General features: G+C 39.3%; 4 protein-coding genes across 6 annotated transcripts; 1 reads left to right on the plus strand and 3 right to left on the minus strand.

Annotated features, from left to right (window-relative positions):
• Window positions 1-2,031: 2,031 nt before the first annotated feature.
• ist1 (IST1 factor associated with ESCRT-III) lies at window positions 2,032-8,195 on the minus strand. 2 transcript variants are annotated; one of them, XM_038701747.1, is made up of 10 exons: window positions 8,083-8,195; window positions 7,392-7,498; window positions 7,086-7,266; window positions 6,901-6,988; window positions 6,697-6,780; window positions 6,487-6,597; window positions 6,223-6,399; window positions 5,132-5,233; window positions 4,617-4,623; window positions 2,032-3,856 (listed from the first exon to the last, which is right to left on the minus strand). In XM_038701747.1, exons 2-10 carry the CDS (start codon window positions 7,477-7,479, stop codon window positions 3,690-3,692), a joined length of 1,005 nt encoding a protein of 334 aa, XP_038557675.1. In that variant the 5' UTR covers window positions 7,480-7,498; window positions 8,083-8,195; the 3' UTR covers window positions 2,032-3,689. The 2 variants fall into 2 exon arrangements, with proteins under 2 accessions (XP_038557675.1, XP_038557674.1); XM_038701746.1 differs by having other exon boundaries at window positions 4,617-4,662.
• Window positions 8,196-9,238: 1,043 nt separating this feature from the next.
• Window positions 9,239-16,114, minus strand: mphosph10 (M-phase phosphoprotein 10 (U3 small nucleolar ribonucleoprotein)). Of its 2 annotated transcripts, none has more exons than XM_038701745.1 (11): window positions 15,992-16,114; window positions 14,073-14,718; window positions 13,814-13,983; window positions 13,564-13,711; window positions 11,407-11,548; window positions 11,196-11,263; window positions 10,970-11,107; window positions 10,768-10,881; window positions 10,352-10,459; window positions 10,030-10,260; window positions 9,239-9,524 (listed from the first exon to the last, which is right to left on the minus strand). In XM_038701745.1, exons 1-11 carry the CDS (start codon window positions 16,090-16,092, stop codon window positions 9,375-9,377), a joined length of 2,016 nt encoding a protein of 671 aa, XP_038557673.1. In that variant the 5' UTR covers window positions 16,093-16,114; the 3' UTR covers window positions 9,239-9,374. The 2 variants fall into 2 exon arrangements, with proteins under 2 accessions (XP_038557673.1, XP_038557672.1); XM_038701744.1 differs by having other exon boundaries at window positions 13,564-13,735.
• Window positions 15,993-20,648, plus strand: mcee (methylmalonyl CoA epimerase). Its single transcript, XM_038701748.1, has 3 exons — window positions 15,993-16,202; window positions 16,977-17,317; window positions 19,206-20,648. The coding sequence occupies exons 1-3, from the start codon at window positions 16,076-16,078 to the stop codon at window positions 19,356-19,358; spliced, it is 621 nt and encodes a 206-aa protein (XP_038557676.1). The 5' UTR covers window positions 15,993-16,075; the 3' UTR covers window positions 19,359-20,648.
• A 231-nt stretch (window positions 20,649-20,879) lies between these two features.
• fth1a (ferritin, heavy polypeptide 1a) lies at window positions 20,880-24,235 on the minus strand. Its single transcript, XM_038701750.1, has 5 exons — window positions 23,945-24,235; window positions 23,220-23,325; window positions 22,284-22,430; window positions 21,851-21,976; window positions 20,880-21,344 (listed from the first exon to the last, which is right to left on the minus strand). Exons 2-5 carry the CDS (start codon window positions 23,319-23,321, stop codon window positions 21,186-21,188), a joined length of 534 nt encoding a protein of 177 aa, XP_038557678.1. The 5' UTR covers window positions 23,322-23,325; window positions 23,945-24,235; the 3' UTR covers window positions 20,880-21,185.
• Between the last annotated feature and the right edge of the window lie 1,639 nt (window positions 24,236-25,874).

Consider the following 25,874-nt stretch of genomic DNA (forward strand, 5'->3'; position numbering starts at 1 on the left):
CTCCTCACCACTCCTAATTCAACTTATTCAGTTTTTTTTCTTAACAACCTTTCAGATAAACCAAGCTTCAGCATTAGCAGTTGTACACTATTTACACTAAGTACCTTGCTGAATGGCCTAACTCAAAAATCTGTGTGTTTGTAAAAATGGATATTTATTTGTCATTCAGCCAATATTACATTTGTCCATGTAGAGCAGATACATATGTTTGATGTTGTGGTAATCACATCAAAATTTGTATAAAATGCAATAATAAAAAAAAGATTGCTCTCTAATTATTTATAATCACTACTGAAAAAGCAGTGTTCGACCTACTTCACTGACTTACATCACCGGCATTGGACAGGCCATCTTTGACCTCACAAACGACACAGAAGATCAGTACAACGATCACATATCCTCTCAACACTGGTGTGATAAGCCAACAACAAAGCTTGCTTGTGATTATTTCCATTGCAGAATGCCTCGTTTCAGTGGAATAAACTTTGAATACGCGTGAAAGAAACATTCAGCTTTGGCAGACAGCTCACACCACAAACTGTATCAGCAGCCCTCATTTTCTTGACTCCAGCAGCACAGCTTGACCCACATTCATGCCACAGTAATTCCAAACTAATAATGAAGAGTTTGTCAGTGCTTTTTTTTTCGCTCTTTATGTCAGTTTGCTGTCATGTTTTTAGGAGCCTGGAGAAATCATATTACATGAAGAAAAGGGACTGAATCTGTCAGGGTCACTGGACCACAAATTCAGATACCCTGGCCATGAATTGTGATGTAACCAGGGCATATTTAAAAATCAAACCATGCACTTATATTTTAAACATCTTTGATGACATCAGGCTCTTATTCCTACATAGGTTGAATGCACTTATTGTAAAGAGTCAGTCAAATGCATGTCATGTAAACAGATGCAATTTATTTTATTCAACAAAGCTAGCTTTAAAGAACAGTTGACCTATATAGCTTATAATGTCCTAATCAGTCTCACAGAAAGCAAAGTCTTCAGCACACACTAGGTTTGAGTACTGAAACCAGAATTATATGGTGGATTATGTAAAAGGGACTCTCTTCTCAGTTGTTACATGTCTGACATGTAACCTTTCTGCTGCTGATCTTGGGTTTGGTTTGGTATCTGAAGTATTAATAGCTGGGTTCTTAAAAATATCTTAATCCCAGATTCACTTTATTCACTAGGTTCAGTAAGAATAAGACCTCCAGCACACAAAAACACACAAAACCAGTGACTTAGAGAAATTAATATGAAAATATATTTATAAAAGGTCTAATGTTCAGTATAATTTCTCTGGTACACTTCCCCTTTTCCTTAACTCTGTGTTCAGTTTCTTAAAACCCCAAAAGAATTCCACTTGACTGAAAAATATCAAGTCAGATATACCATGGGAATAAAATTATAATGTACAACCAAAGAAACACACGTTAATGACAAATAAATGTTGAATAGAAAAAATTCTCAATTCTTGGTGTCATGTGTAAAGTAAAATGAAATAGCCTCTGTTCAACCTAAATTGGTTCAGTTATTAGTTAACAGTCCACAAAGAGGACTACATCAAATGAGTAGACTCTCATCCTCTTATTCTAGTGGATATTATTTCTAAAATTCTCATCTTCAAATGCCACATTTCGCATTGCACAATGAGCTCAACAAACTCACCAGAACTGCAGATCTCTCTCAGTTTATGAGCGAAATTCTACTGTCTCTGAAAGTATCGTCAGACATTGGGATGCGAGCAGGTAAGGTCTCAGTATCATGAAGGACCATTAAGACAGAAGTATTATGATCCATGAAGGTGAACAGATTACCCTGAAATAACATACATGAAACCTCAATGACACACATTGTACTTCATCTGTAAAGGTTTTGTAGGTTACCGCCACTCAAGCGCTTCCTCTTTCGGGTGTAATTCTTTACCTTTCCACTGAGGACCCCTGCTGGTTACCATTTGACATTACAGCATTGCAAAGAACAAGTGTTGTCAACATTAAGAGCAAATAGTGTAAAAATCTCACTAGTTTCCAGTTCCAAATAATCTTTTATTAAATTGTTATTTTAGTATACAGTGGAAAAAAAATCCTGTTTTTGCAACATGACACCATGGTGTCTCAAGGTTTATGCATGAAAGAACAGTCCAACATAGAAAAGACAGTGAGCAGATCACAGTTCTGTAGTGTTAATCTCTCTACTTTTTCCAAAACACGTAAAACCTATTAATATTCTCTGTCTACCAGCTGGAAAGATTTTCAAAGTGCTTTCCAGAGATTGCTGAATATTTTTTAAAGGCCACCATCCATCTGCAAATTTTAACCAAACAGGTTTCAGAGAATTGTTTGAGTAAAGCAAATAAAGAAAAGTGTAATCTAATCAACTGAAACTCAATGCAGTCAGCAGGCTCCCAGTCTTGATGGGTAACAAAAATGCAAAATCCTGGTACAGACTGGCACAGCCTCTGATGAGAGATGGGGTCTAAGGCAAATGCAGTGGTGCACATACAGCATAAAACATGCACACACGATCACAGAGGACAACACAAACTTTTTACCTCTGGGGTCAATTTTTACATCTAATCAATCAAATTAAGTTCTTGTATGACTGCTTTTGTCTGCACACATTTTGCTTGAAAATGAAGTACTTCAATGAAAAGAAAGTGCAACTATTTGTTAAAACTGACATTCAAAAGGGCAAAAAAAACCCCAACCTTAGATGATGTATATAAAACAAATTTTCAAATATTGATGACACTCCCTACTACCAAACTCTTTTTGCTGTACAGATCAATCATTCGTGTAAATAGCTCTATCATTGTAGATGTATTATTTTACAGATTTCCATACACTGTTGTATTAATTAACCCCACCACCCCTGTAACGTGTGTGTCACCATGCACTTTTCCTGGAGGGCTCACACACACACTTTCCCCCCGGTATAAATAAACCATGACGTGTGAGGAGTGTCCCTTCCACAGTGACAAAACAACATGACTGCGCAAGATACTGAAAATATGGCTTCTATCTGTCCCGATACCTTCAGGCAAAAGAAATTGTCGGGTATTGAGAGCCTCGCCTCGGAAACAACCTGTAGCCTGTGTTGTCAGATCCACACCAAACTGGGCGGCCAGTTGGACTTGTTAGACAGGTCTGAGACAGGGCTGTGTGACACAGAGGGGAAGATTGGAGCGAAACAGCGTGTGCAAAATGGAATCAAGGCATGTACTGTTAATGTTGGCCAAACCGAAACCCCCCCGAGAAAAACAACATTTAAAATCTAAATTTGATTATACAGTACATCACTCAGACAAAGCCGGCGTGACCTTAAATGAGAGAACAGGGGTCAACACCTGCATGCTTGTACGTAAGAATTTATATAATGTGTAGCATAGAAAGAAATTAAAATGTGGCACTCAATGGTACTACCAACTGAAATTAGTTTTCTGTGAGTAACCACAGCCTCAGTACGCTGGTCCTATGTATATAAATGAGGTAAGAATACATGTTAAATATCTATCTAAGATTACGTCACCGTGGGAGGGGGAGGAAAACTATTCAAATCTGATTGGGAGCCTTGAGAATTTTCCATTTCCTGTTCTGAGTTGCGTAGGTGACGACACAGGCCTGTGTATGTATATCGGGGTGTGTGTGTGTGTGTGTGTGTCTCTAGACCAGGGACATAGCAATTAGGTCTTCTTTTTCAGCTCCTCAAATCGCCGCGTTAAATCGTCAAAGTCGATGTCATCCGAGGTGCTGGTGTTTCCGCCGAAGGAGGACGTGGGGAGTGTGTCAGGAACAGAGGGGAGTTCTGGGAGAGTGTTGTTGTTGAATAGCTGAGACGAAGGCCCAGGAGCTGGAGAGTAATATATGGTATTTAATTTAATTTATACAGCAGCATTTACAACAGCAAACAAAATAACGGTGGCGAGTTTCCCCACAGTCAGTTGGAAATAACAGCTTTGTGTGTGATGACAAAAATGTAAAACAGCACATAATGCAAAGTCAGAAAGAAGAAATACTCAACAAAACATTTAATTAAATAGAAATGGTCAAATGCTGTTCTTACATGAAAGACCTTGGGGATTAATTTTAATATTTCAAGAATAAATCAAGTGATATCCAATCATTTTCTTAGACTGACAGTATATTCTTCACTGCCACAGAATCACATTGTTGTACAAAAACTATTAAACAACTCTGTGGACTGGGTGACATGTGCCTTTGTTATAATGAACAAAAGGCACTGTAGTTTATTTTGAATAAACACCACGGACACTGTCCTGCTGCAGTAAAAACTCACCAATGCACCAGATCTGCTTCTGAACATAGTTCACTACAAATATGTGACTAACATTAGCTAAAAACAGTGCCCACATCATAAAATAATATATATTATTTAGCTTTTGAAAATGAAACTATGTATCTTTGACCGGTTTTCAGAGACTTCCATCTTCAGAAGGAACGAAAGGGCTTGGGGTTAAGTGCCACAGACAAAGTAGAGAAGTTGGAAAGCACTCAGAGACAGGCTAATGCACTGTTGGTTTTGGTGTTTTAATGGGCTTTGTTGACGATAACAAAAATATAGCATAACCTCAACTACTGGCAGAACTCACCTATGGCCTGGGAAGGAACAGAAGGTTTGTCAGTTAGGTCATCAATCTGAAACACACAGAAAATGTATAATGGATCATGTCTTCAAATTGAAATAAATTAATATTATGTGTGTTAGCACTGAGAAAGAATGAATTATGTTCAACGACAAAGAAGTAAAAACAAAATATAAATAAAAATAAAAGGGAAAACTTCAGGTTTTTTTTTTTTGAGAAACCATCACCTTAGTGTGAGACTTTAGAACTAAGCTAGCCTAAACGCTCTCTAAAATGCACTGAACACTCTCGTCTGTTCATGTCAGTTAGTTGTTACACTATTAGCACTTCATGCTACCTATGTCCATGCAGATGAAGCAGAATCTAGGCCTACTCTAAGAAACATTGTAAAAAAGTAGAGGACAGGCAAAACTGCAAGCAAGCTGAATGAAGTGCTCTTCCCTGAGTGGTGCCCTGTCCTGTCCGTCTGTCCATCTGTGAGAACAGGAAGGGCGCGGGGATGGGAGGGTTCAGTCACTTACAGACTCATATGTGGGGGGAGAAGTGGGCAGCTGAGGGGGCGGCCCTCCACCCATGTGGGGCTGAAAGCTGTTGTAGGTTCCAATGGGAGCATTATACGGTTCCTAGAAGAAAACAACAGTCAGGTACAAGTCTGAACATCTGTAAATGCATATTTCTCTTTTCTGTCAAGCCAAGATAAGTAAGGAAAAGAAAGTACAATTGTTTTGGACCATACATTAAATTTTGGGTGCAACGATCACTGTTAAAACTACATCTTTCTCACTTTGCCACATGGTCATGTCATCACAATAATCCGCAATGGCCCTGACGGACTTCAATAGTTTAAATGAGCCAAAGTGTCAATTTGTCTTCAGAATATAATGTAGACTGGCACCAAGCCTTCCGGTTTTTAAATCACAACTTAAAACACATTTTTATTCCTTGGCTTTTAATCTGGCATGAGAACTGTATGTTGTATTTGTCTGGTGGTGTATTTTGTCTATTTTTTGTTTCATGTCAATGTACAGCACTTTGGTCAACCTGGTTGTTTTAAATGTGCTTTAGAAATAAAGTTTGACTGATGTCCAGTCGGCCGACTCTTCCAGATATTTGGCATGCTAGATATCTGGCAGACGATGTGATGTGTCATTGAGTGGTTCACACAGAACGCCTGGCGACTGCCGACTAATTTACCCCACGATTTATTAAAATCGTGCTAAAAAACATGTAGTGTAAACTAGGCTTTAGTGAGACAATGAGTTGTATTTGCGATTTTGGGTGAACTGTACCTTTAAAGCTAGTCAGAAGAATGGCCAAAACATACATGATCATCTTTGCTGTTGTTAATTATAAATAAGTTTTAAATCCATAAAGTACTGTGTGTTTTAGGATTTAATCATCATCAAGATAATACCGTCCATCCTAAGCATTTTGGCAAAAGGTAACTGCTCTCCATGATGGTTAGTCGATATGACAATGTATTTTATACATGTAACATTGGGACTGAAGCCTTCATCCATGTCATCTACTATTGCACTCTAAGGTTTCCTATAACCAAATGTATAACTCACAACAAAATCATTAAGAAGAATCTTTAAAAGAAATCACTTACGGCTCCGTTGGGGGGTGGATAGTTGAACGCTGTAGGCATAGGCATGGGCATAGGCATAGGCATGGGCATGGCAGGAGCAGTGAAACCTCCACCACCCCCTCCTCCTCCTCCTCCTCTAGGTTTCTTGTCCATGTCCACGTCAATCAGGTCTGCCTCCTCTCCAGGACACACCTCAGGCTGTCCGGAGAAAGAAGTGGATGAGTGGTTAAATAAACAAATTGCATGACATCATCATTCTTAGAGACAGATTTTTTTAAGGCTCACCCGGACCATGGCGTCAGGTTCATACGGCACATTATAGTTCTTGGCGATCTCTATCAGGTAGCGCTCCACCAAGATCTTGGGAGGGGCCTCCACACTCAGTTTGTGCATCAGCTGTAAACAAATCAGAGATGTGATTAGAAGCTGCTAAAAGTTAGGCAAACATGCATTCTTGAACCGACTTGTGGGCAGTCAGTGGAAAAAAATGCCTACCCTATCGTTGACTGTGCCAATCTGGTTTGTCCTGCACAGCTTGCCGTACTCCTTGCTATATTTTGCACATAGCTGGTCAGATACCTGAAAGAGCATTTAAAGATAAGACTGTCAAGACTGTTCTAAATGGGAATAAATAGAAAGAACTTGTTCAATATAGTTGGCAATGCGGCCAACATTATGTTCCATCTAGACAGTACTTACAGTTTTTAATTCAGACACCTCTGACTGTAGACGAGGTGCTGCCCATATGAGGGTGGACACTGCCTCCTGTAAACCTGGGTCCAGTTCCCTAATTGTGGAAAACGAAAAGGGGGTTAACAAGAAAGACCACGTACTAGTATGTTCAATAAAAGTGGTATTGGTACACGTTTGGCTAAGTTACTCACTTCATGGACTGAATGAGGCCAAAGCGAGTCAGCAGCAGGTCACAGTAAAGCTCCAGGATCTCCATGGCTTCCACCAGGTAGTCTTCTCTGATAATGTGCTCCACACGGATCCGTGCCCGTTCATCCTTCCCTGATGACAGGTAATCTGCAATCTCCTTTCTTGCCTTTTGAGCAAGCTCAGCTTCAATTTAAATGTGTGAATTGGAGTGAGAAAGGGAACTGTCATTACTGGGAGAAACAGAAAACATTTGTCTTGCAAGTAGGTCAACTCTACCAGAGTGTGAATTTATCCAGCCCAGGACTTACTTTTCTTTTTCTCAAGGAGTTTGAGTCGGTTGATGACCAGCCGGAGGTTAACTCTTAGCCTCTCTGCTTTGAATCCTCCTCCCAGCATGACTATAGACTATCTGTATCTAACAGGGAGGAGATGAGAGTAGCAGAACCACTCGGGAACATACAACCAAAACCGACCTACAGAGTCCAGCTAACGTCGCCCTCACCTCTCAGCCAGTGAGTCACTGAATCATGTGAGCATGACCAACCCATCACAACAGAATGACTCCGCAGATTTACTCCAAACAAATACCACACACGCGAAAACATTAAATTAGCCTGCTATCGTAAACTGCGTTAGCATTAAACGTTTAACAGTTCAAAACAGTTAGCCTGACGGACAGCTAACGCGGCTACGTAATGTAAAGCCATGCTACTTTAAACCTTACCATCTTATCGATTTTCTTTCTCCTTTTCCCCATCAATTTACTTAACAATACTATTACACCCACATTCAAAAAGCAAATTGTGTCTGCGTTAACCAAACCCGTCAGCTAACTGTTAGCCTCCGCTTTGCTAGCAATAGCAGTCTCCTACGTTAAGTTACCTAGCTCTCGCTCAACGCTAGCTAAAATCAAAATAAACAGATTAAACACTCTCGAATAGTTTGTAGAATTGGACAACATTAAAGCGACAAACATTTGATAAAGCGATACTGACTTACCTGTAAGTATTAGTCAACCGTACACACCAACTTATTTGGGTTTCTGTCTGTCTTCCGTCGCCTGGTTCACTTCCGCAATTATCTTTAGTGACGTCATATGAGTGGGCGGGGTCTACATTCTTCGTGTCAAAAGGAGTCAACCAAAAGTGTGATCCTTATACAGCCTACTGAAATACTGTATTTTGTATTAACACACACAAACACAACTGTTTTATTTCCTTATCTAATGAAATGTATGAAATTAATTGTCCTTATGTACTTTATATATAGCTCTGGCAATTATTGTTAAGGACCTTGAGCACCGCCCGTTTTTTTTCCTGGAGATTATCTGTGTGTGTGTGTGAATACTAATGAAGACCATGGTGTTTAAATCTACCCAGATGCAAATTAAAAAAATGCACTGTGGAATGTTTGGGGTGTGTACGTGCACGTGTATAAATAACTATGTACTGTTTTATTTTTATGTTACCATATTTTAATATAGGCCTACACTTAATATGTTGTGTGTAGCATGAACGAACTACAAAATTCGTTTCGTAATGCAGCCTTGTGCTGTATAATGGCTAATAAACTACCTTGTACTTATATCTCTGTGAACTTATTTTATTTTTTTATTGAAATCTGTTGAGTATGAAATAATTGCGTGTGTGAGGGAATTAAAATAAATTGGTAAGGAGGTCAGAGTTGTGTTAATATATTTATTATTTTGTTTAAAGAAAATGTTTTATGTTTTATATAATGACAACTTGTTCCATTCCTGACCTGTACTAGATTAAGGTCTAAAATCACTTGATTTCAGGTGATCTCAATTCTGTATTTTCGATGTTCAAGTTGTAAGTCATATTTTAAGTTTTGCTAATACACACAAGAGTATCGAAGATTGTTAGCTTGAGACGTCTGTGGTAATGATCTGATTTACGTTTTCTCCTATTACGTGCCAACCTTTTTCCTATACAGTCTATGATCCCAACAAGACAAAACAAATGTGTATGCGAACCCGTTATTGTTTCTTTTAGGATTTTCTAATGAGGAAAATACTTGTGGATCTTCACACAGGCATTGAGCATTCATTTTTAGACAAAGGAAAGTACTCTGATCTTTTCATGTGAATGAATATTATAAAGTTGAAAATGTTGTAGTTATTGCCAAACACAAATCTGGGCACTTGATTTATTTGAATGAAAATGGAAACACTTAACAGGGACTTTCAGATTTAATATATTGCAGCTTTCTCATAAAAAAAGAATCTGTACAATAAAAAGTTGATCTTCCACGACAAACTATCACAGTTATTATAACTTGAGTTTGCTGACAGAAACCTCTTTGCGTTTCTTCTTTGTTGAAGATGGGTCTTTTGCAGTTTTGATCTGGCTTTTGACCTGGTCCTGCAGCTGAGAGAAGAAGGCTTGAGAGGACCGCAGAGCCTTGTCCTTTCCCTCGTCCTGGAACAGAGGAACACTGAATCACCTCAGGAACACACAGTATTATCTAAGAAGTAATGTAATGGTTATTTGGCACTGGTTCAATTGCCTGCTCTAACCAGTTCTTCTTCTTTTGTTGATTCAGTCAGGGGTGGTAGAAGTTCTCAGAAACGTTACTCAAGTAAAAGTACTAATACTTTAAAGTAAAAGTACTCTTTTACAAGTAAAAGTACAAGTACCCCTTACCTCTACCACTTAAGTACAGCACTTACTTTCCACTACTGGATTTAATCTGCCAAGTTTATCATCATCATCATCTAAATAAAATCAACAGTTTGGGATTTGGTCCACTTAACTATTTGGGGCACAGTCAGTGTTCATATCATCAGAGCTGTCTGTCTCTTTTTACTTAAAATGTGTGAACAGGCTAATACCAATTTCCTACTCTGACATGCGTGACAACCACTGGGGCTGAATGCATACTGAACTGAGCAATGAGAGATAGAACATGGGAGAAAACACTCACCTTGAGTATCGTGGCTTTGCCTCCTTTTGTGAGTTTCTTCAGATTTTCTGTGACTTCAGCCTTTGAGGGCTTTTTGTGCTCACCAGTTGTACTGGCCTCTTTAAGTTTCTGCCTCTTTTCCTTCTCCTTGATCTTCAGACGCTTCACCATCTTTTTGTGGCGTCTCTCACGCTTCTTGTCTGTTGACGTCTTCTCAGTATCACCCAGAATATCTCCTGCTTTGCTCTTCTCCTTTGGTTACAGAGGGGTATTATTAGACAACACTGTGTAACTAAATATACCAAGATCTAAATCAATGTTTGAAAAAGGATTGATGACGAACCTTGATTTCTTCTGGTGCGAGCAGCGTAGCATCACTAGCACTGACTGGAGCCACCTCCTCCATTGTAATAGATGGCAAGTTAGACACCACTTTGACCTCAGGAACAGGCTGTGGACAAAGGGCAACATGAATGCGCTCATCAATAACTTCGCTGGCTTGCTAGCATATTACAGTACATTTTTTTCTCAAGGATATGTTCAAATTATCAGTTTACAATTTATTTCATTTTCATGCAACAGCTCTATTTACAGACGTGTTCTGTAAATCTATCTCGCTAACCAGAGTTAGATCAGTAAAAAAAAAAAAACCTGCGCAGATTTTTGCTAAAAAAAGCTTGGGATTTCTGGTGCCAACTTCTACATCTTTCAGAATTTTTCAAAAGGGCAGTCAATCTCAAACTTTCAGTCAAAACTTACTGGTTTTGGTGTGAAGTGGAAGTTGGAGAGAGCATCCAACTTTAGGAAGAGTGTGTCCATAAGCTTTTGAATTTCTACATGGGCTGGGTTCTCCTTCTCCTCCTCCGTCTTTTGCTGAAATAAGAAAGAAATTTAAAAAAATTGGATGCAGCACAGGTTCATATGTGTTGGAGTAGCAGTGTAAATGAGTTAGAAGTCAAACCTGAGTCTGCTTGAGGTATTCTTGCTCATAGATTTCTGCTAGACTCTGCTTGCTCTTCTCATGGTCCAACGTTAACCTCTTCTTGTACTCAAACACGTCCTCTTTGGGTTTTTCTTTGCGGATCACATCATCAAATGCCTTACAGAAACACAAGTCAAAGAAACTGGGTTATAATCAGGTGAACAAAAAACACCATATATTTTTTCAGACAATTATTGTCACTAACCTGATCTTTAATTCTCTGTTTGATGATGTCTTCAAGCTGTAGTGTGGTTTCCTCTGTGATAGCAGGGGCTAAAAGAGCAAAGGTAAAATATTGTTGACTGATTTGAACTAGATCATCATTTTAGTATTCTTTATCAAACAACATAACCCTGGTGAGAATAATGGCAAAACATCTAAATACAAGAACAACACACAGAAGAGGAGACACTCACCCATCCTGGATGCCTGCTCAAACTCCACATCTTCCTCCAGCATGCTGTTCTCTGGACGAGTCTGTGCTGTCACCTCTCCGGACAACTGCCAGGGCTTCGCTGCTAGAGCAGCTTTTTCCAACTCATCGATCTTCTCGGACATCTTCAGGTTAGAACAACAGGACATCGCTATTAGCAGATATTTCAGACCACAATCAGCCCTTCTCTAGGTACCGGTAATCTGATGGTAATTAAATATGTCGGCCTCATGTCTGAAAAAGTGCACTGGTCATTTTGATGTGAAATTCAAGACAGCAATCTTACTAGGTCGAACCATTTTCATATCACTTTCAAAACAGCACAAGTCCGAACTGAATGCTGTCAGATTAACAAAGGCTGCAGCAGCAAGAAGGTAAACATGTAGAGAGAGAAAAATATCTTGCACTGCCCTCCAAGACCAGCGTAATTTATTATCTTAATCATCACCCCTTATGCGTATCAGTTTATTAAACTAGGGAACATTGTGAAAGAGCCAATTTGAAATTCTTGAAATATCAGATCAATCTGTAAAAACAATTCTCCCCTCATTGCGTGACTTGGGCAAAAGAGGTTAAAAAACCCTCAACCAACCACTGTAATAATCTGACAAATACACTTTCGTCATGTTTTCTAACAGCATGTACGCAAACCGGTCATTAAACAAAAGGACCAAATAAACATCCTGTCAATAGCATTTGTGCAGTCAGAGAGTATAAAGAAGGCAACAAAGTTCTTAATGATGTTAAATGATGAAACCGATGTGAAAATGTATCAGTGGATTCACTGTAGGAAGTATCCCTCTCCCTCCTGATGGTCTTTAAATACAGCTTCAATCGCAACATTCATTTCAAAAATCAGCGCAACCTGAAGGAGAACATTCTTCTTCCTTCAGATCACATTTTTACCTCACTGCTCTGTCTTTCTCTCCCTCCCTCTTTCGCTCCTCCCTCTCCTGCACTAGGTGCCAAATCTTGCATGAGCACAAGGCTTCTTCTGTAACTGTAATGTCCGAATGAAGCCGCAAGGAACATTAAAGTACAACTCACCTATGTCTAAATGAAAACAAGACGAGGGCTGTTTTTTTTGTTGTTGTTGGGTTTTTTTTACAGAGAGCTAAGCTTGGTCTGAACTAGGGCTGAAACAATTCATCGATTAAATCGATTACTAAAATGCATTGACGCAAATTCTTTGCATCGAGGCTTCGTTTAATCCATATAACTATATAGCACACTGTTTCGCACGGACATTTATTCGCGCTTGCGCTGTGTGAACACGACATGGTTATCATGGCGCTGTTTGCAAAGTGGAGGGAGAGAGAGAAAATAGCGAGGGACAAAGAAGAAAGTGTCTAAAGTGTGGGATTATTTCAAGCTAAAAGAAAACAGTCATGAGTTAACTGGGTGTCGGGAAGCTGCACCTTAGTACAACTTGTATAGCACTCGGGTGATGTTTCTGTTTGTAATGCAGCTGTCTGGTTGTTGGTCTGATGTTTGCTGTATGACACTCTATGAAGTTTTGAAAGGACCAATAAATATCTATCATCTATCAACTTACACAGCTGATTCCGTTACCGGCGGGGCGCAGTCGGCGCCAAGCAAAAGTACTTCTTAAACGAAGCATCGATGAAATAATCTATAGAAACTTCGAGTACTAAAATCATCGTTAGCTGCAGCCCTAGTCTGAACACAGCCATAGTCACATATGCTGATGAAGCAGCTAAAGCTGCGTATCAAACTTCAAAGCTTATATAAGTGCTGGCAGAAATGTGGCGCACAGACTACCGAAAAAAGTCAATTTGGCATTAAATACCTGGTCAGATTAGTCATCTCCCTTGTACTCACTGATTACATATTCAGCAGTGAAGCATTACTTTTGCATTTTATTTATAGTTCTGGTACACCTGCTTCATTAATGCGTTCGTTAATGCATGATTCAACACAGGCGCATTAGACAAGTTTGGCTTATGTTGTTAAAACAGAAAAGGGGGTTTTGTAATACTTCATATTTCTCAGTGTGAAGAATAAAGTATTGCTGCCTAACAAACTAACAAAAACAAAAACTCACCCACTTATTTTGACATATGTTGCACCACATTTAAGCCACACATACTGGAAAAGAAAATTAGCAAAGCCCTTTTACCTTTTCTTGCCGTTTCTCAAATGACGACTTTGATTCAGACTTAGCCGTTTTTCCTCCAAAAATGTCCTCCATGTCCTCTCCCTCGCTGTCCTCGTCCCCGGAGAAGTTAAAGGTCACTTTCTTACGAGATGGTCTGGAGTCTTCGTCCCTGGAAAAGGTCGACACAAACATGCTGGAATCAACAACACTCAACCAAGCGTTCTTCCCCCACGCATAATTATCTGCATTACATAACTTTAATCACACTTACTCATCGTCACCCTCCTCTTCACCATCATAATCATCTTCCTCGTCATCTATTTCTTCTTCACCTTCTTCCTGGCTTTCATCCTCGCCATCTGACTGGTCATCTGCTTTAGCTGGCTCACTATCCACAGCATCAAAGAAGTCCTTGTACTTGAGATTCCTGGAGCTCTTTACCTGTCAATATAAACAAGAATTTCCTGTATTCTGTACCATGAGGACATAAAGAATAATAAATAGTTGAGAATATGAAATCAAATACATACAGTGTTTTTCTTTTTCTTTTTTGTGGAAATAATTTGATCTAGGTCGAGATTATCGTCCTCATCCGAGGGCAGGTCTTGAAAATAGTCTACGTCGTCTTTGTCCTCATCCTCCTTTCCCTCTCGCTTATCCATATCATCAAGAAACGACTCCATCTCAGACAGTTTGAAGAACTTATCATCAACCTCAGAGGGAACCACCTTTGTTTTGGAGCCTTTCCTACCCATCTCCTTCTTCTGTTTCTCTCGCTTCTCTAGGGCATCCACATCAAAATCTAAATCAGAGTCCTCATCTGTGAATTCCCCATCCTCAGCCTCCACAGCCATTTTCTCAGAGTGTCTGGGCAGTTCTTTTGCGTCTTCTTTTTCATCAGACTCTACTTCTTCCTCATTGCTATCCTCTTCCTCCTCTTCTACCAGCAATGTTAATGTCTCATCTGATAAAGCCTCATCAGCTGCATTTTTAAAGTGTCTCAGTACAGCATTATTCTGCAGCTCCAGCTCCTGCCAGATCTGCTCCTCATCAAAGTTTTCCACCACCAGCTGAGCCAGCGGGCTGCCTTTACATTCTGCAGGCTCCTGAGCTTTGTGGAGGTCATACAGGGTCTTAGTGAGAGAGGTAAAGTCAGCTGCCACATCATCTTGAAGGCTGAAAAGGTGGAAAAACATGATCAATATGGCAAGTCTGGAGTATTTTTTTTTTAATCCCCAAAAGACACCCATAAAGTTGGGTGCAGGTCTGTGGTTTGCAATCTTCAATACTACGGTACGGTTGGTAAAGTACTCAACACAATAATGTAATGTATTACATTCATCTGTGATACACTACCTACTGTTAGCATTAGCCATTGGAGGTATGGAATTAGTTCTTATGAAGTATTATGTCCTTTTCTATTACAATTTTGTATTTGTAAGATTTATTTAAAAGACAATTTCTGGTTGTTTTTTTCCCCCAGGGGCAAATGGTTCATTGCAGAGTTGGCCACCTCACCTGAAATTAAGAAGATATCTGCAAACATCATAAAAAATGAATATACATAACAATAAAATTCAAGATAAAAGGAGTTGCAAAAAAGGAGTTTAATGAGTATGTGGAAACCTTTGTCTTCTAATTATATTACATTATCAAGAGATGAGATGCTCAACAAACTTTCTGGCTAAAACCCTAACTTAACACAGGCCGACCAGATATGAGTATATATCAGTGCATCTTTCATTATTTTGGACATTTTAACCCCCAAAACTATTTTGCTTTCTGACAGTTCTGTATTTTTACTAGGGGTTTAAATCTATTTGAGTTCAGGAACTTATCCATTTTGCACTGTGTACTAAAGAGCCCCATCCAGCATTACACTAATTAAATCTGAGTTACCTATAAGGGTTTTCTGACACTAGATAAACTTCAATAGAGCAGTGGATAAATAAAGAACTTAACTCAGGTCCTGCACCTTCAAAACGCATTTTGCCATGTAAGTGCGGCTTCTCTTTGGTTACCGTTACATTTTGATGTATCACAGCAGCTGGTTGTCTTGCAATATATAATGTATCACAATCTCATTGTCCTTATTACGTGCAGTTTTTGATGGTATTGTGGAACAGATGCATGCTCCTGGTAATGAACACATGGGATAACTGGGTTCCGTTTAAAGACATGTAGTAGCCTACTATTACATTGACAGAATAGTTACTGCAAAACAGCGACTTGGTAAAAAAAAAAAAAAACATCCTCCCAAACTATCCTTAAAGTAACCAACAGGCTGACAGATAGCTGCCCAAACACGATGCTAACGCTTGATGCAGTTTTAGCTTTAGCTAACGGTGAGCTAGTTGAACCTTTTCTCTTTTTCTGTTGCGTCAACGACGCTGCAACAACATTAAACAGATTTTTTAACAGCGCACCCGTACAGACAGCAAATACTTGCCTCAGAAAATTCTCTGGCTGTGCGGTGTTGGCATTTATTTTCTTCACACACTCCTCCAGCACGCTCCACACATCTCCACTAGCCATGGTTGTCCCCCACATGCCTGACCGTCTGGTGTCGCAGGTAAACAGACTCACCGAGAAACTCTTCCGCCCGCCGCCGTTTTGGTTCCGAGACACAAACATGGCGTCCGCCGTGCTGAAGGTTGCAGGTTTGTTTGTGTCAATAATTTTCGAAATAACGAAGTCATGCTTTTCTGTGCTGTGTTCTGTAATCGCAAATATCAGTATGATTGTTCTCTGATTTACTGAAGAACATTAGCTGCGTTACACTAACTTACTATCATGACATCATCATGGGCTAGTCTTGTTCTTGTTGCAGCGTTTGGGTAACTAAGACTGGATTTCCTTTATCTTAAGGCATGCAAAGATTTTTCTGTATATAGTTAAATGCATTTCTGTCTTGATCACAGTCCAGTAAAGTCTTATATTCACCAATGTACAGATGTTTTCTTCAACTCAGATGTGAAATGACTCAACTTATCTCATGGAGACCCAGAAACAGACATTTTTATGAATGCCATACCTGCTTTTCCATAATGGAGTATGTGTGTTGTAACCTGCTGTGTGTGTATCAGTCATTAAACTCAAACCATGCAGCCAAACATTGTTCAAACCCACAGACCTCTATTTTAAAATGTAGTGGAGATTCAAAAGTCCCCTAAGCCACTTTTCGGCCAAAAGTAACAAAAGTACCATAAGATACCAAAATCTTTGAACCTGAATTTGGTGGAAAGTGTGATACGCGATGTAAATTACATCTAAAATATTTCTAGTCATTCATTTGATGAACATATTGTGGAATAAGAAGATTTTTTCAACCTTGAAGCTACTTGACGAGAAAACAGCACATAAAAACGTTTAGGACTAAAGTTCCAACAAAACAGCTTCAGCTAATCTCATTATATTTCAATCTATTTATTCAGTGGCAGGCCTTTCCAGATGTTCTCCTCTCACACTCCTGAGGGCACATTCAACGACAGCACCCCTCCATCAGGGTGTTCCAGAATCGCTGTGGAAGCTGGGGAGGCTGAACCACATTGCCATTGCTGTCCCTGACATGGGGAAGGCCACAGTTCTGTATCGGGACGTGCTGGGGGCCACAGTGAGTGACATGGTGCCCCTGCCCGAGCACGGCGTCTACACTGTGTTTGTGGAGCTTGGCAACACTAAACTGGAGCTGCTCCATCCCCTGGGGGAGAAGAGCCCGATCGCTGGCTTCTTACAGAAGAATAAATCTGGAGGGATGCACCACATTTGTATTGAGGTGAGACAGCATTAATAGCATGCCATAGGGATTACACCCAGTAGACGCTTTTTAGGTACACCAAGTCATTATTTTGTATGACCCACTTTAACCCCCAGATAAGCTTGGAACAGAACTTTCTCACAGCAAACATTGTTATTTGACATAGCTGAATTTGCACAGGTGTAACTAATGACAGTATTATGTGTGGTAGTAAGCCAGCATACACCATAGGCTTTTTCGAAGCAGACATTTTGACCTGTCATTCTTGGAAAAGCAAAGGTGTTACATTATTGATGGCTCTGTTCTAGTTAAGTATCCCCCAGTAAGCTGAGACAGAGTGAGCCAGCATGCACAATACGGTACCAGAACCTAACTGAAGCAGCTAAATAGAATTCAGCCACCATTCATTTTATTATTTACACCAGTGCTTTTCCTATTGTGACATGTCAGTATGAATTTTGTCTGATGAAAGTCTGAGGAAACAAAACCTGTTGTGTTGATACACTGAGTTCAAGTGATGGACAGTGTGCGGGATTTTTGGTTGGCTTTTTAAGCCATGAGTTTTTGATGTCACTAAGACTTTATGGTGCGCAAGAATTTTTTGAAATGACTACTGTGAAAATGTCTTTTGTGAACACGGCCAACCCCAGAGCCCTGATGACACCTGCGTGGAATGCATCCATTATTCATTCATTATTCATTACACCTGTGTTTGATAAGTCAAAATGTTGGCCATGGTCTAATGTTAACGTTAAATGGCGTATTTGTGCAAAAAAACATCCTTTCCATTACATCCTAGAGGTGCTCCTTTGGGTCTGGAGCCTGAATTCCAGCTTTTACTAGTGATGTGCGATACCACTTAATTCCTATAGGATCCAATACCAAGTCAGGCTGGTATTGCTGATACCAATACCAATACTTTTTACATATTTTATTTCTATTTTAATGTGACCTCCCCCCTCCCGTTTCTGTATTTATGAGAGAAATAAGGAGTAGGCTGTAGCCTTACCAATTCAAAATAATAGCTGCATAATGACAAGACATCAAACTACTGTCAAATTCTTATTCTTAATAAATTATAATAAAAATATCCTGCTCAGAACTGCCGCTTCATAACAGCATCTTATTATTGTGACAGACTTAATCTCAGATGTTTAGCGAAGTTTGCGGTGTTGCCGAAGTTTTTCACTGTCTTTGCACACACATCACACAGAGCAACATTATTACCTTTACAGCTAAAATTCAGCCAGACCTGGCTGTTTTTACAGTCAGCCAGAGTCAGTATTCAATCGCGGGAAATGTAAAGAGCTGCAGCGGCTCACTTCAAAGAAGGTCCGTAGCGCAAGCATGACTTTGACAAGCGGAACGAAAAGTAGTTCCTATCAACAGAGTATAATTAGACCATCCTGGTGACAGTAAGATACTTATAACAAAACACACACTCACTCCAAATGACTGAGTTTAGATATCTATCCTTTTATATGAGTATCGATCCTAGAGCAGGAAACGTTGGTTTCAGAAATATCGGTACTGTAGGTTCGATCCGCACATCACTAGCTTTTACCTCTTAGTAGAAGACTTACGGTCTTTTACATTTACATTACATACGTACATTACAGAGATGTATACTGTTATATTACATGGGTTGTCCACCAGAGCGCACTGGTAAGTTGTTTTGGGGAACAACGAAGTGTCCCATTCAGTATTACATGTGTAAAACAAATGTAAACATTTTTGGTTTTATGTGTTTATGTCAAAACTCTAGTAATAGTCAGTCTGTAATTTGTTCCATGTCAGTTAAACACAGTCTATTTTTGCATTTCATACTTGTGCATTTAAAGATGATCAGTACAATAGTGTGTGTCAGACTAACCGAAGTTAGACGAATAATTCCTCTTGGTTGCAGGTAGACGACATTAACGCTGCAATAGCTGACCTGAAAGCAAAGAACATCAGAACGCTGTCAGCAGAGCCCCGGATAGGAGCTCACGGGAAACCAGTGATGTTCCTTCATCCTAAAGACTGTGATGGTGTGCTGGTGGAGCTTGAAGAAGCGTGAACACCTCAGTCAGACAGGGATTGTGGGAGCTGTTAATTCCCTTTAATATGTTCCACAGTTGGTTTTGATAATCGCAATGAGAACAAATATTGATTTTGTAATATTGTTCTTAATAGCACTTACGTTTTGATCTTCTCATTTCAAAAGGTGCCTCAAAGTTGTCTTCCAGTCCTGTTTCAGTGCTGTTCCTGATTTTTCTGTTTTGTTGGGAATAGATTATGTGGTGTGGTGTGTTTTGGCAGTTTGTTTAATTTCAGTAAATGTTCAGTGAATGTCCATTTGCATTTGAGTCAGCAGCTATCCTAATGTTAGTAGAATTACTATTTTTTAACCATAACATGACATGTGATCCAGTTTATTTGCACATGGTCTACAACTCCTAAAGTTTTAATTTCACTATATACATAGAGATGGAGACTCCAAAATGAAGAGAAAAATATGACATTTTTGGATATTAATGCATTTTTAACAGGTACAGGCCAAGTTTCCAAATTGGATGGCATACTTTCTCACACAGACAAAGGAATAAAATATTAAAATCCAAATAGGAAACATACTTAAGTTCAGAGCATGTTAAGGACTGTAGTTGCCCAAAATTCCAGTATTTGTGTGTAATGCAGGACATCCACTCAGAGTCTATAATTCTTGGCACGCAGCATATAAAAACTTGTCCAACACTTATTTTTTTATTAGTGGCATTTGTTATTAGATCACCACCCCAGGAAAGGACACTAGTAGAACAACATATACCAACAGCCTGTATCAATAAACAATTGTGATTATAAAACAAAGGGAACTCATGGTGGTGCAGGTGTACTTTCAAACATTTCCTGTAAAACATTTGTTTCCGAGCTGGAAGTCCCCCGATTACTTGGCTTTAATAAGCCCTATAGATGGTCCAAAAAATTCAACAATTCAACATAAATAACTTGAGAAATGAGATTTTAACAGTGTATGACATACTCCGACACAGAGCGTAGACCCGTGGCACTTGTTTTGAGACATGAACAGCAGATGATCATAATTAGTTTCACACAAAGCTGTTTACATTGTATCTCTGGTGTGTATTTTCTAGAGTCTGCAGGCTCTGAGGAAAACGGTAATTATGTTCCTCACTCTGATAAACATTGTGATTATTTTCTTGACTGCCAATCTTTGGAGTCTCCTTCAACTACCAACACTTAGCCCCCATTAGTTCATTAATACATTTGCAATAGCCAGATCTCCAGGAACGTTTAACTTGCAAAGACAGAAAAACAGATCCTACAATAAAGGTTTAGAGGGGTTCTACCATTTCTGTCTATTATTGGGACTTTGAGCGCACAGTTCCGTTTTCTCTGGTAATGGAAGTGAAACCACTCAATACTATAATTACCTTTTTTTGTCAGTGGGGGTGTTATGCCATTTTTCCAGATGTGAAGCTCAATTAAACCATTCAAATGGTGCATTGGTTTCAACATTTGGTCAACACTAAAAACACACCAAAAAACAAACAAACAAAAAAAAAAAAAACACAACTGATCAGAATCCAGGGGGTTTGTTTTATTTGGTTTCATTAACAGCTCCTGACAAAGCACAGCAAATACATAGTAATGACACAGGCATAGCTGACAGCAGAGCAGTGCAAGATACAAGAGTGGGCTTTGAATGTACCACCTCACAGCTCTGGGGACGGGGGAACTAATGGAACGGAAATGGTAAAAATCGATCGAGTAACATAAGATGTTTAAATGACTAGCCAGTATCATGCAGATTGCTTCATATTTTGAAAACAAAGCAAGATACAAATATATATAGAAAGCGTTTGCAAATGTGATCTGGATGGATTTAGCTGCTTTCTTTGCCCAGGGTATGCTTGTCAAACAGGTACTCGGCCAGGCCATTCTGAGGAGCTCCCATGCGGCGCAGGTTGGTTACCCAGTCTGACAGCTCTTTGATGGATTTCACCTGCTCGTCCAGGTAGTGTGTCTCAATGAAGTCACACAGCTGGAAGAAAGACAATTAAACAGCATTAGAGCTGACACACACACACACCCCGAAAGACACTCGTGATGATTCTATTCTGACGAGATTATCAATGTTAGTGTTGTTTTGCAGCCTTCAGTGAGTTATAGCTTTGTCAAATCCACTGGTTTCAAAAGAAACGGAATATTGATCTGCTGCATAGTACATTTGATTCAAATGTTTTTATATCTTGCAAAAAACTGAAAAGGAAATGTGCAGAATTTGCAGCTCATTGCAATGATCTCTCAAGTCCAGATGTACAACCAATGTGTACGTTTTAAATGCTTCAGTATTTTTAAAATTCTGTAACTGGCTTATATTACAGGCATGCAAGGGGTGGTACCTAGATTACTTGATGGATGCTTGACACTTATTTCAATTTTGAGAATTTGGGATAGGTGTCCTCTTAAACTAAAATGTGACATGGATGGAGAAACTATTTCACGGCGCTCTGCTGTGCAGTGGTCAAGCAATGATTTAATACTCACATGTGGGTCATTGTGATCAGAGCTGACTTTGTGCAAGTCCAGCAGGGACTGGTTCACAGTCTTCTCGAGCTGCAGGGCGCATTCAAGGGCCTCGATACCACTGCCCCACTCATCCCTCTCTGGCTTCTGCAATTCAAAAAAAAAAAAAAAAAAAAAAAAAACACACCCCACACACACAGGTCAGGGGAACAGCGAGATAGTTAATGACAGGTAAGATGCCAACGACCTGACCCAGACGGCGAGCTTTCTGATTAGTAGCTTGCGGTTTAACGTTAAAACGGTGTTGTGTTTGTGTGTAAGTGAAAGATAAGTGGCACAGTACACTCACGCCCTCGGTATCTTTACGTTGCCCTCCCAACATGGGCCGTAAGATAGCCCAGAACAAGAAATCTCACACCCAAGTTAAAAACACAAAAAACAAAAAAACTCATACCTTGACATCTTGTAGGAAGATCCTTCCTCCCCTCTGGTTCTGCAGTTTCATTAGTTTCTCAGCGTGCTCACGCTCCTCGTGTGACTGACTACGGAAGAACTTGGCAAAGTTGTGCAATGCCTGGTCATCCCGGTCAAAGTAGTATGACTGTGGAGGAAAGAGAGGAATGCTGGTGTTATCAAAACTATCCATTTCCTTAATGTGAAAAAGCAAGTTGAAAAAAGTAATTAAAATGTCGTATAATGAAAGCCCATAGAGGGATGGCAAAACTTTCATAAACATCTAAAAAATATTTAATTATTTATATTTAATATAAACCTGCTAATATTTAAAAAGTAAGTTTAACAAACATAAAGGTATATAAACTGTTTTATTTACACAGCTGTGTGTGCGATGAATGGGTGAACGCTGTGCTTAGGGCGAAGTGTTTTAAGGGCAGGCGATGTACTCTCTGCCCTTTCTCTGTATATAATCTCAAAAGGAACTTCAACCTTTGTTTTACAGCTTGACCACACAATAGTCTTTTCACCTCAAACACGTGATATCAAAATGACACCTGAAAACTCGCTCACATGTTTATTAATGTTTAATGAAAATGGAAGCTCTGACTGTGGCTATTATTTATTAAAAGGCGGTGTGCTGCCGAATGGCCCTAATCCAAACTTCCCACATGCTTTTTCATCCATCTGAAAGATGTCGGCACACTGGGCACACTTGGGAGGATACACACCATATAAGCCTACTAAGCACAACAGTTACATAACCACAATACAGACTAATTTAAATAATTACTTCTCAATAATAACAGTTAATATGACAACTGTTCCTCTTACGCTAATCACTTCTATCTGTATTATCAGCAGTTCTACTCTGGGTTTCCCAGTCATCGCTATTTTATTGTCTGAACACTTTTCTCTATCCACCTATTGGACTCACCATAGACAGGTAGACGTAGGAGGCATACAGCTCCATGTTGATCTGCCTGTTAATTGCAGCCTCGCAATCTTGGTGGAAGTTCTGTCTCACCTGGGAACTCATGGTTCTGAAACACAGCACACAAAAGTCTTACTGGACAAACAAACATGTCTCAATATAATCCAACTCATGTGTGTGTTTAACATAAAACATGACTGAGATAAGTCTATACAGTTAAAACTAGAGTAAGAGTTATTTATCAAGAAATACTGAAAAAAATTGCACGCAAAACCTAATTATTACTCTGTATCACTGGGTTTGGCACAGCGACCTTTTGTTATGTAATGCTAATTCTTGTGAACGAAGTAAAAGCTAACAAAGGACAAAATCAATTTAACTTTACAGCTGGGTTGTTTTACCATTATAATGTTAAGTTGACGTTACCGCCTCGTCAAACATCGCATTAAAACGACTGCTAAAATATACAAAAGTTAAATCGAAGTAATGTTTTGTTTGTCTGAAGTAATGTTTTGTTTGTCTGAACCAATGTTGTTGCGTGGCATACCTGGCACTGGAGACGCAGAGGTTAGAGAGCCAACTGCGCGAAGGCCACACTGCCGTCGGAACAACAAGCACCTTTGCTACTAGAGGTTTTACTCATTAAGCTAGTTAGTCGTCGGTGTAACGTTAGATACATCACCGACAAGCAAAAGGTACTCGTGAGAAGCTTAGAGATTAATTCTTACCAAATCTCAGTGAAGGATCTTCTTCTGAGGGCGTCGAGGAGCTTTGAGTGGATTGCGTTGGTTAGCAAAACAGTTAGCTGGCAAGCTAAATGTTTGTTAGGATACCTTAGCTAAACGTTCGCTGCTGTTTTAAAGTAATGAAAGGCTGAAGTTATCGATGGTAGTCTGAGTGATGAAAGCGATTATTCTCGTCGTGTGTGGGAATTGAAGACAGCTGAAAGGTTGCCGTTCAAGCACTGTTGAAGCAGGTAACCTTCACCGTCCGTTGAAGAAAGGAGAACTGTGCGTTTCTGCCTGAACCCCGACAGATAAACAGATGGTGTGGACCGTTACGTCAATGACCGGAATAGGGCGGGGCCTTAGAGGGAGGGACATGTTACTATTATTTTTTTGTCGTTTCTATAAACTTTATCGCTTCTATACAACATACAGCCAAACAGTATAGGTACAAAATGGAGAGAAAGAATGGGGAATGTAAAAATAACAAAAAAAGGAAAAGAAAAAAAGCTGGGGTTATAAATCGAAAGCGCACAGTTTCTTGTTTTGGTGAATATATAATTAAATTTTTCTTAAGTGTGTTACAGTGTATATTGGTTTGGCATTAGTAAGTTTACATTTCTGGATATAATACTTTGCAAAAATGATTTAAAGATTAATTAAACAGTGTCTTTACGATGATATTCATGATGTGTAAAACCAAAAATGTTTATACAGTACTCCAAAATATCCACAGTAAATATTATCAATTACAAATCTACATGCATCTTTCCACAGTTTCTTGGTGTAAGTACAATGCCAGAATAAATGGGCTATAGTTTCTTCATGAAGATCACAGAGGGAGCACATACTGTCAATATCTTTTTCTTCACAAGAAAGGATTTTACATGGTAGAAACGACACAAAATCTTAAATGAAATTTCCCTGACTTTATTCATCAACATATATTTGCATGAAAGAGTCCACACTTCCTTCCAGCATATATCTTGAACATAAAAGTTCCAGAAAGCATAAGCAGTTGGCACTGCTGGAAAGTTCTTTTGAAACAAAGTGTGAATATTTTTATTGCTTTTGGAGACCGTACAGTTAAAACAAAATTTGTCCTATCAAAGTTTCTGCAGGCTCAAGAGAGGAGGGAGGGATGTGTTCTCTTTATACATCTCTTACCCATGACATGTAGGTCAAGGAACTTCGTGGAGGCTTTACCCTGAGCTTCTTCTTACAATGGCATATTGTTGCCGTCAACTGTTTGTTTTCAGTTCCAGTTATTTTTTAAACACAGTCCAATACTGTGCAAATATTCCATCAGTTACTTCATTTTGGTCCAGTTATCCAGACTGAGTAAAGTGTGGAAAGTAAAAAAAAGTGTCTTCAGCTGTTCCCAGGTCTTTGAACAGCTTTCCTCTTTGAAGTGAGTAATTCTTAAAGTGGATGAGGATGTGCCTTTACTGTCTCTGAGCCTCCACACTCAACATTTGTCATCCGGGTGTTTCCCAATCAGAGCCAGCCCACTCCTGAACCCACAATACCCTAACTTCAACTTAATTATGACCTATTTACTTAGTAGGTAAAATTGAGGAAATTTTCCTTTTGCTTTTTCTACTATTTTCTGTAATGTAAACTAACCTTTTGTATCAAAATATCACGTATTTAGTTTTTGTCTATGGATAATTTGAAGGCCCAATCATGGTTCCACTCAACCACCTAACCCAGAGTGCTTTGAATGTGGGCGAAAACATAGGTCAGGCACCACCATCCGCAAATGATAAATACCAAATTCTTTTCCCACTCTACTAAATATTCCATTGACTAAAACATTATAAATAACAGGGCTAATAACACTCCCCAGAGAGGTTGCATTCTCCACCTCAAATTGCTCAGATAACTCACTTCCAACCCTCACCTGTACTGACCTATTATATAAAAAGTTCTT

This window comes from Micropterus salmoides, unplaced genomic scaffold (genome assembly GCF_014851395.1).
Source record: "Micropterus salmoides isolate LMB-PRFRI ecotype aquatic unplaced genomic scaffold, ASM1485139v1 Ms_hic_scaffold_6, whole genome shotgun sequence".
Classification (NCBI taxonomy): domain Eukaryota; kingdom Metazoa; phylum Chordata; class Actinopteri; order Centrarchiformes; family Centrarchidae; genus Micropterus; species Micropterus salmoides.

Coding starts and splice junctions, on each gene's coding strand:
- ist1 (XM_038701746.1), bottom strand. CDS start 7,479: ATGCTGGGAGGAGGATTCAAAGCAGAGAGGCTAAGAGTTAACCTCCGG. Junction 6,781..6,900: donor AGGTGTCTGAATTAAAAACT/GTAAGTACTGTC, acceptor ATGCTCTTTCAG/GTATCTGACCAGCTATGTGC. Junction 4,663..5,131: donor CTCCCCCCACATATGAGTCT/GTAAGTGACTGA, acceptor TGTGTGTTTCAG/ATTGATGACCTAACTGACAA.
- mcee (XM_038701748.1), top strand. CDS start 16,076: ATGGTTGTCCCCCACATGCCTGACCGTCTGGTGTCGCAGGTAAACAGA. Junction 16,203..16,976: donor CGCCGTGCTGAAGGTTGCAG/GTTTGTTTGTGT, acceptor CTATTTATTCAG/TGGCAGGCCTTTCCAGATGT. Junction 17,318..19,205: donor TGCACCACATTTGTATTGAG/GTGAGACAGCAT, acceptor TCTTGGTTGCAG/GTAGACGACATTAACGCTGC.
- mphosph10 (XM_038701744.1), bottom strand. CDS start 16,092: ATGTGGGGGACAACCATGGCTAGTGGAGATGTGTGGAGCGTGCTGGAG. Junction 10,460..10,767: donor TCCACTTCACACCAAAACCA/GTAAGTTTTGAC, acceptor CTTTGTCCACAG/CCTGTTCCTGAGGTCAAAGT. Junction 10,261..10,351: donor TCGCACCAGAAGAAATCAAG/GTTCGTCATCAA, acceptor CTGTAACCAAAG/GAGAAGAGCAAAGCAGGAGA.
- fth1a (XM_038701750.1), bottom strand. CDS start 23,321: ATGAGTTCCCAGGTGAGACAGAACTTCCACCAAGATTGCGAGGCTGCA. Junction 22,431..23,219: donor CCTACGTCTACCTGTCTATG/GTGAGTCCAATA, acceptor TTTCCTCCACAG/TCATACTACTTTGACCGGGA. Junction 21,345..21,850: donor CTGATCACAATGACCCACAT/GTGAGTATTAAA, acceptor TCTTTCTTCCAG/CTGTGTGACTTCATTGAGAC.